The 18,470-nt window shown below is 42.7% G+C and overlaps 1 protein-coding gene across 1 annotated transcript; it reads left to right on the plus strand.

The window, feature by feature from the left end:
• Positions 1 to 218: 218 nt before the first annotated feature.
• On the plus strand, positions 219 to 18,101 carry LOC310856296 (tubulin beta-4B chain). The gene is made up of 8 exons (XM_083761628.1): positions 219 to 358; positions 2,180 to 2,288; positions 4,567 to 4,677; positions 8,427 to 8,671; positions 11,865 to 12,187; positions 14,359 to 14,515; positions 14,995 to 15,182; positions 16,510 to 18,101. The coding sequence occupies exons 1-8, from the start codon at positions 302 to 304 to the stop codon at positions 16,655 to 16,657; spliced, it is 1,338 nt and encodes a 445-aa protein (XP_083617754.1). The 5' UTR covers positions 219 to 301; the 3' UTR covers positions 16,658 to 18,101.
• Positions 18,102 to 18,470: the final 369 nt, after the last annotated feature.

The raw sequence follows: 18,470 nt of genomic DNA on the forward strand, positions 1-18,470 counted from the left end.
CGGTATGGAACAGAGTCAGCCCCCCCTCCCCCTCCCCCTCCACCCCCCCTCCCCTCCCTCCCCCTCCCTCCTCCGCCAACACCCCACGTTTGACCCAACCAATGAGACGCGTCGCTTGGCGTGACTGACGGCTCCACGGGCCAATGGCGTGCTCCCAGGGGCGGTCCCAGGGGCGGGGGATTATAAAAGCATCCGGTCTCAACAGGTTTTCTCATTTTGAAGAAGACGCTGCTCTGCTTCGACTCCTCCGAGAAGAACTAACGACATTTATATTATTATAAAACCTGCTTTTCTTTAAACCATGAGGGAAATCGTCCACTTACAGGCCGGCCAGTGCGGCAACCAGATCGGAGCCAAGGTAAATAATAATAAATAACCTTATTCTTAGTTATTTATCATTAAATGAAATTGATGAAGACAACAAGTGCATGATTCGTATTTTTTTTAGGCGGTGGGTGGGTACTGCTAGAGCCCATTCTGACCTGAGATCAGATTCATACGAGGTTTCCACTATGGACACACACTGGTCTGATTATAACCCATTCTGACCTGAGATCAGATTCTATAAAAATGTCAGTCGCTCTTCGATTTTTCAAAAAATAGCAGACCTACAAGCTCATAGCGCGCCACTCCGTGGCGCGCTATGAGCTTGTAGATCTGCTATTTTTCAATAGCTAAAGCATAGCATGATGCTACCAAAATGGGTTCAAGCTAGCTAGCTAGCTAGCTTGCACGCAGTTGCACGCAGTGTGTGTGTGTGTGTGTGTGCGCAAACACTAGCAGTCAATGACTGAATAATATCACAACATAGAGGCTATTTAACCAAAATATCTTTATATTTATTAGGTGCATCTTAAAAAAAAAAAAGAATATCATATAAAAACCAATTTAATTATTTATAATACAGAAATGTCGACCATTTCTGGAACATATGTTAATTTATGCACTCAATATACGTGGTCTAGTCTGGGCTACTTTTAAACGCATTATTTCATCATCAGTTGGGGCTATAGCAGCCTCTGGTCCATATCCTTCTAGAAGGCTATGGAACCGGTTCTGGAACCAGTTCTGGTCCATAGCCTTCTAGAAGGCTATGGACCAGTTCTGGTCCATATCCTTGTTCTGGTCCATAATCCTTCTAGAAGGCTATGCTACAGTGGGGCGTGGTGGTGTGAACTGCATGGATGCGGTAAACCTGTCGCACTGTCGAGGTGTTATAAATATAATCCTCACATTTGCTTTGATGGCAGCTTTTTTTAATTTAAACTCATTTGTATTTAATTGTTGAATCTTTACTACTGAATCTAGTGCCTCTTTGACAATACAACCTAGATTTATCTGTGGGGTTTCAGGTCAGTCTAGACTGGTCAGTTAACGCCAGATACTGGTAGTTTTTGGCTCTGTGCAGGTGCCAAATCGAGCTGGAAAGGACTTAACATTTCCACAAAGCTTGTCAACATACTGAAGCAGAAAGTGCTCTAAAATATCCTGGTAGAATATAAGAATAAAGATGGCTCTGTAGTGTGTGTTGACTGACTCCAGTGTGACGTTGTTTCACTGTCAGAGTAGGCCAAACGCCATGCAGATAAACATGGACACACACATCACTGTGTTTTATCAATCGTAGATGCAACACAGCCATCTCTTGGGATATTTTACAGCATTGTTTGCTTCCGTATGTTGACAAGCTTTAGGGGTATATACTGATTTGTGATGTACTTTTCCAGCAGGCAGCACAAAGCTGTAGCCTGGCTAATAAGCCAGACTCAAATCTCAAATCGTCAGGCAATTTTCTTTTTTGCCAACGGCTGATTCGATCTGGCGTATTATTAGCCAGGCTAACAAAGCTGTGCATAGAGAAAATACACCATTTACAGGGAGGTGATGATCAGTGTTGGTTATCTTTTAATTAAGCCTAGTTCTGGGAGGTGATCAGTGACTATGATTATCTTTCTCTAGTTCTGGGAGGTGATCAGTGACTATGTTTATCTGTCTCTAGTTCTGGGAGGTGATCAGTGACTGTGTCTATCTGTCTCTAGTTCTGGGAGGTGATCAGTGACTATGGGAGGTGATCAGTGACTATGTCTATCTGTCTCTAGTTCTGGGAGGTGATCAGTGACTATGTCTATCTGTCTCTAGTTCTGGGAGGTGATCAGTGACTATGTCTATCTTTCTCTAGTTCTGGGAGGTGATCAGTGACGAGCACGGCATCGACCCCACGGGGACGTACCATGGCGACAGCGACCTGCAGCTGGAGAGAATCAACGTCTATTACAACGAGGCAACGGGTAATTAAAGCACTTTTGGTCTTAATTAAAGCTGACGTCATGTCGGCCTGGTTCATTACACCTGGCACTCACTGGGTTTCCTAAACTCCAGAACCAGTTTCACTGCACCATTCACTGGGTTCCTGACCTCCAGAACCAGTTTCACTGCACCATTCACTGGGTTCCTGACATTCTGAAATGTGAAAATGGCCCAGGGACCCAAGCTAGTGAAAATGGCAGATCTACAAGCTCTCATCGCAATTGTAGATCGGCTGTTTTCATTACTTATTAACCCATTCTGACCTGAGATCTGATTCTAAAAATGTCTTCCATGTCAGTCGCTCTTCGATTTTTCAAAAATAGCAGACCTACAAGCTCGTATCGCGCCACTCGGTGGTGCGCTATGAGCTTGTAGATCTGCTATTTTTCAATAGCTAAAGCATAACATGATGCTGACACCAAAATGGGTTCCCGCCCAAAATGGGTTAAACATTTGTTTTCTAATTCATGAAATTCTCTTGTAAAATCATTGAATTTGTTTAATTCATGACATTTTCATGATTATAATATTTTTTTTGTTGCATTTTTGGGCGATTGTTTTTTTTTTTTTAAGTATTTTTGAAATAATTTGAATTAAAACAAAATGTAAAAAAAAAAAAAAAAAAATTGAATTACTCGTGACAACTAAATATGTGTCCCCAATAACCCACTGTTTGGGTAAACTGCGCCCCAGACTATGATATCCTGAGTGTTCATTTAACTGGGAGACATTGCATAGTCAGTGTACAAAATGGAAGCAAATAAAACGTCAGTAGAGACAGGGCAGATTATTCTGGAACAGTCTGGTATTCCAGAACAGTCCAGTAGATGGCAGGCTTGTGTCGCCTCTGCCATCTACAGGCAGGCAGAGCAGTGAGAAACACTACTGTGGTCATGTTTCATAATTGTACCACTATGTTTGATTGATTTTTTTTTAAAACCCATTCTGACCTGAGATCAGATTCATACGAGGTTTCCACTATGGACACACACTGGTCTGATGAACCCATTCTGACCTGAGATCAGATTCTAAAAATGTCAGTCGTTCTTCGATTTTTCAAAAAATAGCAGACCTACAAGCTCGTAGCGCGCCACTCGGTGGCGCGATATGAGCTTGTAGGTCTGCTATTTTTCAATAGCTAAAGCATAACATGATGCCGACACCAAAATGGGTTCCTGTTCAGAATGGCTTAACTCCCTAGTTCCCTAATGTAGCTGATTTTGGTTTAGAGTACAAAGTGCTATATAAATTGAATGTATTGTTTTATCATTGACAGTAGGTTGATGTAGGACTAGTATGTATCATTGATACATTTTTAACTAGTTTCCCCTAATGTAGCCGTTTTGTATCTTTGCCCTGTAAAGCTTGGGAAGATTGGGAGTGATGCTGCAGTTCTGAATGCACTTCCCATTGCAGTCAGAACTGCAGCATCACTCCCCAATCTTCCGCCGTAGTCTGAAAACCCACCTTTTCAGACTTCCATCATGGCCCATAGCACTTACCCTACCCCCTGTAGACTTGGATGGCATTTGATACAGACTTATAGCATGTTATGTAGACAGCACTATAATTGCATTGTATATAGTCATAGTTTATAATGTATAGTTTCATTATATAGATATTCCACTGTTACTTTCTTAGCTTACGCATGTTTCATGATAAATGCTTTTATGTGTATTCCCATGTTTTTTTGTTCTTGCTTAATGTAAATCGCTCTGGATTAAGAGCGTCTGCTAAATGCCTAAATTGTAAAGCGACTTTGAGAACCTCTAAGAATAAGTCTAATGTATTATTATTGACCGTAGGTGTGTAGGACTATGTTTCATTGACACATGCACCGTATCGGTATCTGCCTTTTTAAAATGCAAGATTGCTATCAAAACCAATAACGAGTAACATAATTGTCCTTAGACGAAGGTTTATTTTATAATGGTGTAAAGGCCTTTGGTGATGATGAAGAGTTTATTTTTCTTTTCTGTAGAATCTTTCAGAAGGAAGTCTGAAAAATACTACATTACATTTACTTACTTTTAACCAATATCAGCAGTTCTAATAAATCACGTAATAAGAACACAGTATTCTAATTCTGCATCTTCACCCAGAATCTCATTGCAATCTCATTATCTGTCAATTTGACTGTGCAAATAATCGGAAAATTGGATATCAGTGTTTGTCATTATGTTATGATGTGCTGTCCTTTTTTTTTTAAATTTATCATATGAATAAATAATTGCCATGCTTGTGTTTTTGTACCACCAGGTGGTAAGTATGTCCCACGGGCCATCCTAGTGGACCTGGAGCCCGGTACCATGGACTCTGTGAGGTCCGGTCCCTTCGGACAGATCTTCAGACCCGACAACTTTGTCTTTGGTGAGTCGGGGTGGTTCATGTTTGGTCCTTTTTTTTCCCCACAAAATGTCTCCTCGTCAGTCAGTGTTGGACTTGAAAGTTTGATCGGGTGGTTTAGAGTTTTATTAGGATCCCTATTAGCTGGTGCATAGCAGGGGGGTCCACACAGGAAAGAATAAAACCCAGATGACGAATGCTAAACCCATGGTATATTTCAGGGTTTTACTCACCGATAAGAATGGACCTTCAGGCTACTAGGCCTGTCACAATAATGACATCATTTGAGATCATCATTCACCTTTCCATGTTGACAAGCTCAAACGTGTCTTGTAGATCGGCAATTTCCACCATTCCTGTTTGTGTTTTTTAACCCATTCTGACCTGAGATCGGATTCATACGAGGTTTCCACTGGACACACACTGGTCTGATGAACCCATTCTGACCTGAGATCAGATTCTAAAAATGTCAGTCGTTCTTCGATTTTTCAAAAATAGCAGACCTACAAGCTCGTATCGCGCCACTCGGTGGCGCGCTATGAGCTTGTAGATCTGCTATTTTTCAATAGCTAAAGCATAACATGATGCTATAACACCAAAATGGGTTCCCGTTCAGAATGGGTTAAGTATGAAGTTATTAAATTATGTAAGTTGTTTTTCATATGTGCCCTGTGCACCATTTTGTTTACAAAGCCAAACAGAAATAGTTTTATTTTTTATTTATTTTTAACGCCATGCAGATAAGGACATCATCACTGTTTTATCAATTGTAGATGCAACACAAGCATCTATTGGGATATTTTACAGCTCTGATCATGAGTAAAATATAAAGCGGAAGTGGAGACTGATCTAAGCATATTATATAGCTTGCTGCTTAGCAGGAATGGAAATAAAATAAACAATACAATGTAAAGTTCGTGCACATAAATGGCAGTAGTTCCAGACTCTATAGCATTATAAATGGCAGTAGTTCCAGACTCTATAGCATTATAAATGGCAGTAGTTCCAGACTCTATAGCATTATAAATGGCAGTAGTTCCAGACTCTATAGCATTATAAATGGCAGTAGTTCCAGACTCTATAGCATTATAAATGGCAGTAGTTCCAGACTCTATAGATTATAAATGGCAGTAGTTCCAGACTCTATAGATTATAAATGTCAGTAGTTCCAGACTCTATAGCATTATAAATGGCAGTAGTTCCAGACTCTATAACATTATAAATGGCAGTAGTTCCAGACTCTATAGCATTATAAATGGCAGTAGTTCCAGACTCTATAACATTATAAATGGCAGTAGTTCCAGACTCTATAACATTATAAATGGCAGTAGTTCCAGACTCTATAGCATTATAAATGGCAGTAGTTCCAGACTCTATAGCATTATAAATGGCAGTAGTTCCAGACTCTATAGCATTATAAATGGCAGTAGTTCCAGACTCTATAGCATTATAAATGGCAGTAGTTCCAGACTCTATAGCATTATAAATGGCAGTAGTTCCAGACTCTATAGCATTATAAATGGCAGTAGTTCCAGACTCTATAGATTATAAATGGCAGTAGTTCCAGACTCTATAGATTATAAATGTCAGTAGTTCCAGACTCTATAACATTATAAATGGCAGTAGTTCCAGACTCTATAACATTATAAATGGCAGTAGTTCCAGACTCTATAGCATTATAAATGGCAGTAGTTCCAGACTCTATAACATTATAAATGGCAGTAGTTCCAGACTCTATAGCATTATAAATGGCAGTAGTTCCAGACTCTATAACATTATAAATGGCAGTAGTTCCAGACTCTATAACATTATAAATGGCAGTAGTTCCAGACTCTATAGCATTATAAATGGCAGTAGTTCCAGACTCTATAACATTATAAATGGCAGTAGTTCCAGACTCTATAACATTATAAATGGCAGTAGTTCCAGACTCTATAGCATTATAAATGGCAGTAGTTCCAGACTCTATAACATTATAAATGGCAGTAGTTCCAGACTCTATAGCATTATAAATGGCAGTAGTTCCAGACTCTATAGCATTATAAATGGCAGTAGTTCCAGACTCTATAGCATTATAAATGGCAGTAGTTCCAGACTCTATAACATTATAAATGGCAGTAGTTCCAGACTCTATAGCATTATAAATGGCAGTAGTTCCAGACTCTATAACATTATAAATGGCAGTAGTTCCAGACTCTATAGCATTATAAATGGCAGTAGTTCCAGACTCTATAGCAGTATAAATGGCAGTAGTTCCAGACTCTATAGCATTATAAATGGCAGTAGTTCCAGACTCTATAGCATTATAAATGGCAGTAGTTCCAGACTCTATAACATTATAAATGGCAGTAGTTCCAGACTCTATAGCATTATAAATGGCAGTAGTTCCAGACTCTATAGCATTATAAATGGCAGTAGTTCCAGACTCTATAACATTATAAATGGCAGTAGTTCCAGACTCTATAGCATTATAAATGGCAGTAGTTCCAGACTCTATAGCATTATAAATGGCAGTAGTTCCAGACTCTATAGCATTATAAATGGCAGTAGTTCCAGACTCTATAGCATTATAAATGGCAGTAGTTCCAGACTATAGATTATAAATGGCAGTAGTTCCAGACTCTATAGCATTATAAATGTCAGTAGTTCCAGACTCTATAGCATTATAAATGTCAGTAGTTCCAGACTCTATAGCATTATAAATGGCAGTAGTTCCAGACTATAGATTATAAATGGCAGTAGTTCCAGACTCTATAGCATTATAAATGGCAGTAGTTCCAGACTATAGATTATAAATGGCAGTAGTTCCAGACTCTATAGCATTATAAATGTCAGTAGTTCCAGACTCTATAGCAGTATAAATGGCAGTAGTTCCAGACTCTATAGCATTATAAATGGCAGTAGTTCCAGACTCTATAGCATTATAAATGTCAGTAGTTCAGACTCTATAGCATTATAAATGGCAGTAGTTCCAGACTCTATAGCATTATAAATGGCAGTAGTTCCAGACTCTATAGCATTATAAATGGCAGTAGTTCCAGACTCTATAGCATTATAAATGGCGGTAGTTCCAGACTCTATAGCATTATAAATGGCAGTAGTTCCAGACTCTATAACATTCAGAGATTGTGTAATAGTTTTCTGGCTAAATGTGAGACTACTTCATAAATGGTAACGTTTTCCTCAGACCAGCACCCAGCCAGGCCAGCCTATTAGGTTCTTTTTAGGGCTGTCAATCGATTAAAATATTTAATCTGATTAATCGCATGATTGTCCATAGTTAACTGTGATTAATCGCATCTTTTTTATCTGTTCTAAATATACCTTAAATCAGTGGTTTTCAAGATCTTTCATATCAAGGTCCATTATTTATTCTGCATTTGAGCCACGGACCACCATTTGATGACATTTAGCCTTCCAGACCCAAACTAAAGAACTGTATTGATGTTGGCCAATGGTACCATTACGAGAGATAACAGGCCATGTTGATCAAAATAACATGTTTTCTAATTTTTCTAATTGTGTAGACTTAAATTAACTTAAGTAATGCAGCTGTTTAGCAATTATTCAACTCTTCAGTGTAAAATTGCCATGCGTCTCTCAACCATTCTCTCAAACTTCAGCGCTTTAATCGCGCATTAAAAAAAATGCCGTTAAAAGGATTGTGAGTTAACTAGTTAATAGTGCGTTAACTTTGACAGCCCTAGTTTTTTTTATGTGTGTCTTTTTTAAGCCGTTTTTCATCTTTTGCCCCCCCCCCCCCCCCTTTACAGGCCAGAGCGGTGCAGGTAACAACTGGGCGAAGGGCCACTACACAGAGGGAGCGGAGCTGGTGGACTCGGTCCTGGACGTGGTGCGAAAGGAGGCGGAGAGCTGCGACTGTCTCCAGGGTTTCCAGCTCACCCACTCGCTGGGCGGCGGAACCGGCTCGGGCATGGGCACCCTGCTCATCAGCAAGATCCGAGAGGAGTACCCCGACCGCATCATGAACACCTTCAGCGTCGTGCCCTCTCCCAAGGTAAGCGACATGTAGCCGGGCCTGCTTTCTGGTCTAGAGGGGTGGGTAGCCTGGCCCAGCCCGTCTGCTTTCTGGTCTAGAGGGGTGGGTAGCCTGGCCCAGCCCGTCTGCTTTCTGGTCTAGAGGGGTGGGTAGCCTGGCCCAGCCCGTCTGCTTTCTGGTCTAGAGGGGTGGGTAGCCTGGCCCAGCCCGTCTGCTTTCTGGTCTAGAGGGGTGGGTAGCCTGGCCCAGCCCGTCTGCTTTCTGGTCTAGAGGTGCAGGTAGCCTGGCCCAGCCCGTCTGCTTTCTGGTCTAGAGGGGTGGGTAGCCTGGCCCAGCCCGTCTGCTTTCTGGTCTAGAGGTGCAGGTAGCCTGGCCCAGCCCGTCTGCTTTCTGGTTTAGAGGGGCAGGTAGCCTGGCCCAGCCCGTCTGCTTTCTGGTTTAGAGGGGCAGGTAGCCTGGCCCAGCCCGTCTGCTTTCTGGTTTAGAGGGGCAGGTAGCCTGGCCCAGCCCGTCTGCTTTCTGGTTTAGAGGGGCAGGTAGCCTGGCCCAGCCCGTCTGCTTTCTGGTTTAGAGGGGCAGGTAGCCTGGCCCAGCCCGTCTGCTTTCTGGTTTAGAGGGGCAGGTAGCCTGGCCCAGCCCGTCTGCTTTCTGGTTTAGAGGGGCAGGTAGCCTGGCCCAGCCCGTCTGCTTTCTGGTTTAGAGGGGCAGGTAGCCTGGCCCAGCCCGTCTGCTTTCTGGTCTAGAGGAGTGGTCAAAAACAGGCGGTGGATCCTATTGGTTCATTGATCTTTTTATTAGTTTTATTCAAACTCATTTTCAGTGTTGAGTAATACAATCATATAGTAAAACATCACAATAGATCAGGAAAAGAGCAACGATGTGAATTACATATAAGTTTACAAATAAAAAGCTAAAACAAATTTCAAAATGATCTAAAAAGTAAAAACAGTTGCATATCGTGGCTCTGTATGCTCACCAAGGTTTTAAAACGTCTCAAGGGTACCAGTGTGGTCAATTTGAATGTTTGCAGGTCATTCCATGTATTATTAGGGCCACAGAAGGTCATTCCATGTATTATTGGGGCCACAGAAGGTCATTCCATGTATTATTGGGGCCACAGAAGGTCATTCCATGTATTATTGGGGCCACAGAAGGTCATTCCATGTATTATTGGGGCCACAGAAGGTCATTCCATGTATTATTGGGGCCACAGAAGGTCATTCCATGTATTATTAGGGCCACAGAAGGTCATTCCATGTATTATTGGGGCCACAGAAGCTAAAAGCTTTTGGTACCTTGAATTTGGGGGAAATGACTTGGTAGGCTTCAGAGTCCCATTTCAGGAACGCATTTCAGCCAACTTTGGAGCGGCGTGCCTCTTATCTGCTCTTTTATTGGTTAGCGGAACACAAGGAAGTATACTGTAGGCTTCTTAAGCCAGATTTTCCGTTTTGTTTTTCTTTAATGAGCCGACTGCGAACGAAAAGAAAAGCCTGTGTCCCGACGAGGCTGGATGAGATGGAGCCTTGTTGTTGATGCTGTCGCTGCCGGGGGGTGGGGGGGGGGTGGGGGGGGGGGAGGATTCAGTCAGTCAGTGGTCAGAGGCAGCACGGCAGTTGACTCATCATTCCCCGCTGATGGCGGAGGTCTCCGTCATGTGGTTTATTTATTATATGATAGATTGTGCTTCTTCAACAACGTATGCATGGCTCTAGTTGCTAGGCAACGGCCCATAAACTAAAGCACCGATGATGGCTGTAAAAGCTCTTCGGTGTGGTGCCGTCTCCCAGGGTAACCCACCTAGTACAGTACACACACACCTAGTACAGTACACACCTAGTACACTACACACCCTGCCATGGAGACTACCCAACACAAACCATGGAGAAGCAACACGGCTGTCACACCCCTGTCTTAGGCGAGTGTCGTATGAACGTCACAGATGGCAGGGCAACAGAGTTTGAACACGTTTTATTTCCCCCAGTGCAATAAGTGACCTCAAACAAAGGAGACCATATAATATGTCTCCTCAGAGACTGACAGCCTCCTCTGAGCAGCTCCTCACAGCAGACTGACTGACTGACTGGGCCATTTCCTAGAGCTATATACCCACAACACAGCACCAAATGAAAAGAGGGGTAAACATGATCCACAACATGTTAGTCGCTCAAAACGGTTTCATATATATTTATATTACAGTTGAGCTTGTAGCTCTGTTATCTCACAAAGTCTTTAGTTTTCTAAAGTCCTTTTAGACTCCACTGTCTCGATTTGACATCTGTGTGACGTAGGTTGTAAATGGTGCATTTTTTTATAGCGCCTATGGGGGGAAAAATGTATGGGGAAATGCTTTCCCAGGCCGTCATGAAAGACTGCGACACTAGCCTGGGCACCATTTCATTTAGGGTATATGATCCGGGCGGGAGCGGATGATATCGTTACGTCGTTTTGTAGTCGACAGGCAGGAACAACAAACCCGACTTTCCCCTCAAACCGATTTTTCTCAATAAAAGCTGCAGGCTACGAGAGCTTTTATTGCTGTTCTTCCGGTTTGAGGGAAAGTTCGTGTTTTCCTCCGAGGCGGTGGAAAGCCTGGTGGGCGAGGTTACTGCGACAACTCTACAGCCTCCACCTTGCAGGCATTATAATTATGCAAAGGCTCAGCTCATGTAATTTAGATTAGCATTTTATGTAGACTTAGCACTATAGAATATAGACAAATGTTGGGTTCTTAGCTTACTTAAGATTCTTGACGACTGTTCGCTCTGCATTAACCCATTTTGACCTGAGATCAGATTCTAAAAATGTCTTCTACATCCTGACAGTTTTCTGAAAAAAGCTATGTTTCTATGTCAGTCGTTCGATTTTTCAAAAATAGCAGACCTACAAGCTAGTTTTGTTGTTTTTAAGCATATACTTTAGCTATTGAAAAATGGCAGATCTACAAGCTCATAGTGCACGCTATGAGCTTGTAGATCTATTTTCCAATAGCTTAAGCATAGCATAATGATGCTAACACCAAAAGGGGTTCCCGCCCCGAATGGGGTTTAAGAGCGTCTGCTAAATGCCTACATTCTAAATTGTCTTCTCTCTCTCTCCACCGGTGTTCTCCCTCGTCTCGTCTTTCACTGCTTTGTCTCGGACCTCCCCCTCCCCCACCCTCCCTGTTTATTTATTAACGCTCTGTCCCCCCCCCCCCCCCCCCCTCCAGGTGTCGGACACAGTGGTGGAGCCCTACAACGCCACGCTGTCCGTCCACCAGCTGGTGGAGAACACAGACGAGACGTACTGCATCGACAACGAGGCGCTGTACGACATCTGCTTCCGCACGCTCAAGCTGACCACGCCCACCTACGGAGACCTCAACCACCTGGTCTCTGCCACCATGAGCGGCGTGACCACCTGCCTGCGCTTCCCCGGGCAGCTCAACGCCGACCTGAGGAAGCTGGCCGTCAACATGGTGCCCTTCCCCCGCCTGCACTTCTTCATGCCCGGATTCGCCCCGCTCACCAGCCGAGGCAGCCAGCAGTACAGGTGTGAACAGTCACTTTGACTTATACCCCATTCTGACCTGAGATCAGATTCTAAAAATGTCTTCTACATCCTGACAGTTTTCCATTCTGACCTGAGATCAGATTCTAAAAATGTCTTCTATGTCAAGTCGCTCTTCGATTAAAAAAAATAAATACCAGATCTACAAGCTCATAGCGCGCCACCGAGTGGCGCGCTATGAGCTTGTAGGTCTGCTATTTTTCAATAGCTAAAGCATAGCATGATGCTAACACAAAGTGGTTCCCCGCCTAGGAAAAAAAAGTTTTCAGATTTTAACCCAAATAATTCTACGAAATGTTTCTGTCAGTGGTTCTCAAATTATTTAATGTCAAGGACCCCCGATATTATATGTAATTGGCCGCCGATCTGCAAATATGTTGTTCCAGGGACCCCCTCAGAAGCGGGGGGGGGGGGGGAAGCTTTTGCTGTGTAAGAATATATCCAAAGATTTGCACACGTTTTCACCATTTATTTTCAGTAAACTATCGGATCACAGGTAAACCGAGGACCTATAGCATAAACGATGGCATGTGTCAAAATAAGTCAATTACATGCTAATTAAATATTTTAACCTTCTGATCAAGAAGAAAATAACAACATCTGTCTGCATGCTCGTCATAGCTACTCAGTAGTACGAGGAATGTGTACCAAAGTCAAAACTATGACGTCTGATTTGGCCTCGGAGACGAATACATGACTGGATAATTAACCCATTTTGGTGTTTTAATACATTATGTTATTTAGCTATTGAAAAATAGCAGATCTTCAAGCTCATAGCGCGCCACTGAGTGGCGCGCTATGAGCTTGTAGGTCTGCCATTTTTGAAAAATCGGGAAAATGTATTGCAAATCTTTGAATATATATTCTTTAAGAGTGAACATTTTTAACTCAACTCTTTGCTTCTGGGGGGGGGGGGTCCCTGGAACAACATATTTTCAGATGCGGGGGGCGGAGGCCAATTACATATAATTTTGGGGGTCCTTGACATGAAATATTGAGCACCACTGATACAGAAACATGAGGTTTTTCAGAAAAAATACATTTAAAAAAAAAAGGCATTCTTTAAATGTCGACGTGAGGCCTAAAAAATGGGTTAACACCACCACATGTTGGCTTTGTAGCGCGGAGATCACTCCTAATGAAATGTCCCACAATGCAGTAGCTGCGCCCACAACAACATGGGAGAATTCACATGGCGGACAGCCACCAAAGATACTATAACCCATTCTGACCTGAGATCAGATTCTAAAAAATGTCTTCTACATCCTGACAGTTTTCCATTCTGACCTGAGATCAGATTCTAAAAAATGTCTTCTACATCCTGACAGTTTTCTAAAAAAGCTATGTTTCTATGTCAGTCGTTCTTCGATTTTTCCAAAAATGGCAGACCTACAAGCTCGTAGCGCGCCACTCGGTGGCGCGCTATGAGCTTGTAGATCTGCTATTTTTCAATAGCTAAAGCATAGCATGATGCTAACACCAAAAGGGGTTCCCGTTCAGAATGGGATAAACACATGTATGTGGAATGTAGTTGTGTGTTGTGAAGGAACAGGAACACAGTGTGTAGTACTGCTGCTTCGTCACAAGGTGGGGCACTTTCCTAACATTAGCCCTGGTCTCATGAGTGTCCAAAATGAAAGCTTTTTAGCCCGTGAGCCAAAAGAGAAATTGAGTGTTTGACCGGGACACAAACTAGTGAAAATAGCAGATCTATAAGCTCACAACGAGGTGCTTCACATCATGTTGTGAGCTTGTAGATCGGCTATTATCACCACTTCTTAAACATTTGTTTTCTAATTTATTGAATTTCTTATAATTTGGATTTATTTATGGTATTACTTTAATTCATGATTTATTTTGCTTTTAACATTAACCATGGTCTCATGAGTGTGCTATATTATGCTATTGTACATAACATTATAGCTTGTTAAAAAATAACATATTGTAGCACACTGGTTCCCAAACGTTTTTGCCCGTGAACCAAAAGAGCAATTGGATGTTTTGCCCGGGACCCAAACTAGTGAAAATGGCAGATCTACAAGCTCACAGAGGCGCTTCTTCGCATCCTGTTGTGAGCTTGTAGATCTGCTGTTTTTGTATTGTGTTCTTTTTCCAAACCTTTATCTTTCTGTCTGTGTTTCCCCCCCATGCAGAGCGCTGACCGTTCCTGAACTCACACAGCAGATGTTCGACGCCAAGAACATGATGGCGGCGTGCGACCCTCGCCACGGACGCTACCTCACCGTGGCGGCCATCTTCCGCGGACGCATGTCCATGAAGGAGGTGGACGAGCAGATGCTCAACGTGCAGGTATAGGCTAGGGGGCGCTGCTGCTTCTCACCGCCGATAAACGGCGCAATATAAAATAATCCCAATTATTGAAAAGTTCCATTTTTGGTTGCGCTCGGGGTTTTTTGCGCTCTGAAAATGCCAGATCTACAAGCTCACAACGACATGGTCGCACTGTGACGTGTTGTGAGCTTGTAGATCGGCTATTTTTTCAGCATGCGAACACGTGTAAAATCAGGAGGGGAACCGACCGGCACACCTAAATCGTTTCAGATGACTGAAACTAAATCACAATTTGAAACTTTGGGTGGGAACCCCTTTTGGTGTTAGCATTATGCTATGCTTTAGCTATTGAAAAATGGCAGATCTACAAGCTCGTAGCGCGCCACTCGGTGGCACGCTATGAGCTTGTAGGTCTGCTATTTTTGAAAAATCAAAACTGTAAAATAAATAAACGCTGATGGAACCTCCGCTCCCTCCTCCTCCTCCTCCCGTTGCAGAACAAGAACAGCAGCTACTTCGTGGAGTGGATCCCGAACAACGTGAAGACGGCCGTCTGCGACATCCCGCCCCGCGGCCTCAAGATGGCCGCCACCTTCATCGGCAACAGCACGGCCATCCAGGAGCTCTTTAAACGCATCTCGGAGCAGTTCACCGCCATGTTCCGCCGCAAGGCCTTCCTCCATTGGTACGTAGAGCCGTTGCACCGATTGATTGATTGAAATATTTATTAACGGTTTGCAGAATTACAGTACATTTCAAGCGCAAACTCAATACAAAGACTGTTAACTGTGAGTGGACGACCCCAATTAAGCATTACACTTGTTTACAAGAGGGTACACTATGTTCAATTCATCAATACATTTAGAGACGTACAAATAGACACTTCTATGTAGTTAAAGAACAGAACAGGAATTCATCATAAAGGCAAAAGAAACATATACCAAAGGGTGGGGGGGGGGGGGGGGGGGATAAATATAGTGACTATTTTGTCAACAAAATAAACTAGACTACAAAGCCGACTCCCCACTTCAGTTTCGTCTTTACAGTCACGCAAATTTATCCTAATATAAATCTAAATAATCTAAGCATAATTATATAACTTGCTGCTTAGCAGAAATGGAATTTGAAGAAAAAAAGAACAATGTACAAAGATACTTTACACTAGATAGTTTATACTAATATAATATGTTTGTGAACAGAAATGGCAGCTTCCTTCTTTTGCTTGGATTTCGGGAGGTGTAGTTCCAGGAGGTGTAGTTCCAGGAGGTGTAGTTCCAGGGGTTGTGGAATAGTTGTCTCGTTTCCGCCGTGGTCTGAAAAGCCACCTCTTCAGACTCCACCATGGCCCGTAGCACTTGCCCTAGCCTCGCCCCTTAGATGGCACTTTATGTAGACTTAGACAGTATTTTAGACAGACTTGGAGCTCGTTGCGTAGACGGCACTAAAAATTGCATTTCATGTAGTCATAGGACTTTATAGTACACATGTATATTGTATAATATATAATCTAGTATAGTATGTATAGTTGACATAGATACTCCACTGTTACGTTCTTAGTTTATACATGATTCATGATAACTATACTTTTTATATTATGTGATGTATGACATGCTTTTGTTTTTTGCTTCACCCATTCTGAACGGGAACCCATTTTGGTGTTGGCATCATGTTATGCTTTATAGCTATTGAAAAACAGCAGATCTACAAGCTCATAGCGCGCCACCGAGTGGCGCGCTATGAGCTTGTAGGTCTGCTATTTTTTGAAAAATCGAAGAACGACTGACATTTTTTAGAATCTGATCTCAGGTCAGAATGGGTTCATCAGAGCAGTGTGTGTTTAGTGGAAACCTCGTATGAATCTGATCTCAGGTCAGAATGGGTTAATGTAAGTCGCTCTGGATCAAGAGTGTCTGCTAAATGCCTAAATTGTCTGGCTATGCGAGACTAGGCTAGGCAGTACGCTAGACTCTGTGCTTCCTAACGTGTGTGTGTGTCTGTCGTCTCCTCTCCAGGTACACCGGCGAGGGCATGGACGAGATGGAGTTCACCGAGGCCGAGAGCAACATGAACGACCTGGTGTCAGAGTACCAGCAGTACCAGGACGCCACCGCAGAGGAGGAGGGAGAGTTTGAGGAGGAGGGAGAGGAGGACCTGGCCTGAGGGACCACCACCACCAACCCCCCTGTTAACGTTAGGGCAGTGCTCCCCCCCCCCCCCCTCTATATGATTTAAATTTAATACCTCTAAAATGAAAAAGTAAAAAAAAAAAAAAAATGTTTTAAGCCATTACTGCGTGGAGAGTAATCAACAAACGGTCAAATATTCCCAAAGAACGAGTCAAATCCTCTGAGAATGGCCGGCCTACATGCTCACAATGTAGATCGCCTGTTTTCATCATTATTTATCTGTGAAACTGTAATGGCCTCAACCAACTCCTACAATTCCAATAAATAAGTGTATGGGCAAGAGTTCCCCAGTTCAAATGGGATTGATTTATTTTGAGGTGTCCCAGTTAGAATAATAATTGATTAATATCATCCAGTTCAAATGGGATTGATTTATTTTGGGGGGTTCGTGACCCAAACAGTTTTGAGAAGCACTGGGAGGGAGGGAGGGAGCGATGGGAGGATTCATGCTATTAGCTGAGCTGCTAATGCTAATCAACACTAATGTCTTTGTCTGTGTTTGTGTCTTAATCCATCTGTTTTTGGGTGCGTTTGGTAATGGCGTCCTGGGTGTCCTGGGCACACCATGCAATGCAAACTAATACGGGTGCGCTCCGGTGCAGCATCGTTTCCGAACGCACCCACAGTGCGTCTCATTCTATCATCGTATTGTGTATGTCACTCTGTGTTTTCTTTTTTTTTCATTAGACCATGTCCATGTCATGATGGTGGCATCTTTGTGGTGGTGATGGTCGAGAATGTCGGTTATGACGGATTGAGACAGTTGTCGTTCTGTAGGATGATTGATTGATTGGTTTGCACTTCAAAAAAAAAAAAGGTTCTTAAAATCCATTTCACTTCTCTACTGTAGAATTTGAAAACGACTGTAGATGGATGTAGATTTTAGTAGTTTGCAAAAGCGGGGACTATCCCCCCCCCAGTAGCCTGGGGGGGTTCCAGCCCTCTTCGCTGTGTTCCGTGATACTGGTTTTGTCACTCACTACTACCAGTCGCAAGACAAGTTCACATGAACGCAGCGACGCAGGCTAGGAGGAACCCCCAGGCTAGGAGGAACCCCCAGGCTAACTCCTCCTCAAAGGGCTCCAAACGGAACCTTTTTGTTGCAAAGGAGTTCATGGAGGTGTCCTTGACGTAAATGAATCCAACGTTTGATGAGAACCGAACCATGCACTGACGTAGATGAGACACTGAAGTTTCACGTTGGGCAGCTCAGCCTATGCAGGTCTTTACTGTAGATTAAGCTTTTCTTTTGTTTAATGACACTTTTAGGAGTGTTCCTTCCAGTCACCATTCTGTCCTGTTCTGTTGTCTGTTGTTGATGACGACACAACCGCTAGCTTTAGCATGTTTGCTACGACTCTGTTGATGCGGATACAATCTGGTGGGGAAATAAAACATTTTTTAAAATGCAAAAAGAAGACTCCTTCATTCATTTATACCCTTTCAGTAATATACAACTTCATTCATTTATACCCTTTCAGTAAGTAATATACAACTTGGCCTTGTTCATGTATTTAACCCATTCTGACCTGAGATCAGATTCATACGAGGTTTCCACTGGACACACACTGGTCTGATTAAGAGGTTGATGATATTCATTGTATGAACGAAAAACTTTATTCTGAACATGATCAAATTATTAGTGCAATATGAACAAATAAAATGATATTCGCCAAACAAGCCTCACTGGCTGCAAGTATTATAATTCTTATATTCTTTACATGTTTGAATAGGAGTAGGAGAAATGTATATAACCCTACCCCTTTATTACTAGTCTTCCAGCGTCA

This window comes from Protomyctophum parallelum (assembly GCF_964188405.1).
Source record: "Protomyctophum parallelum genome assembly, chromosome: 3".
NCBI lineage: Eukaryota > Metazoa > Chordata > Actinopteri > Myctophiformes > Myctophidae > Protomyctophum > Protomyctophum parallelum.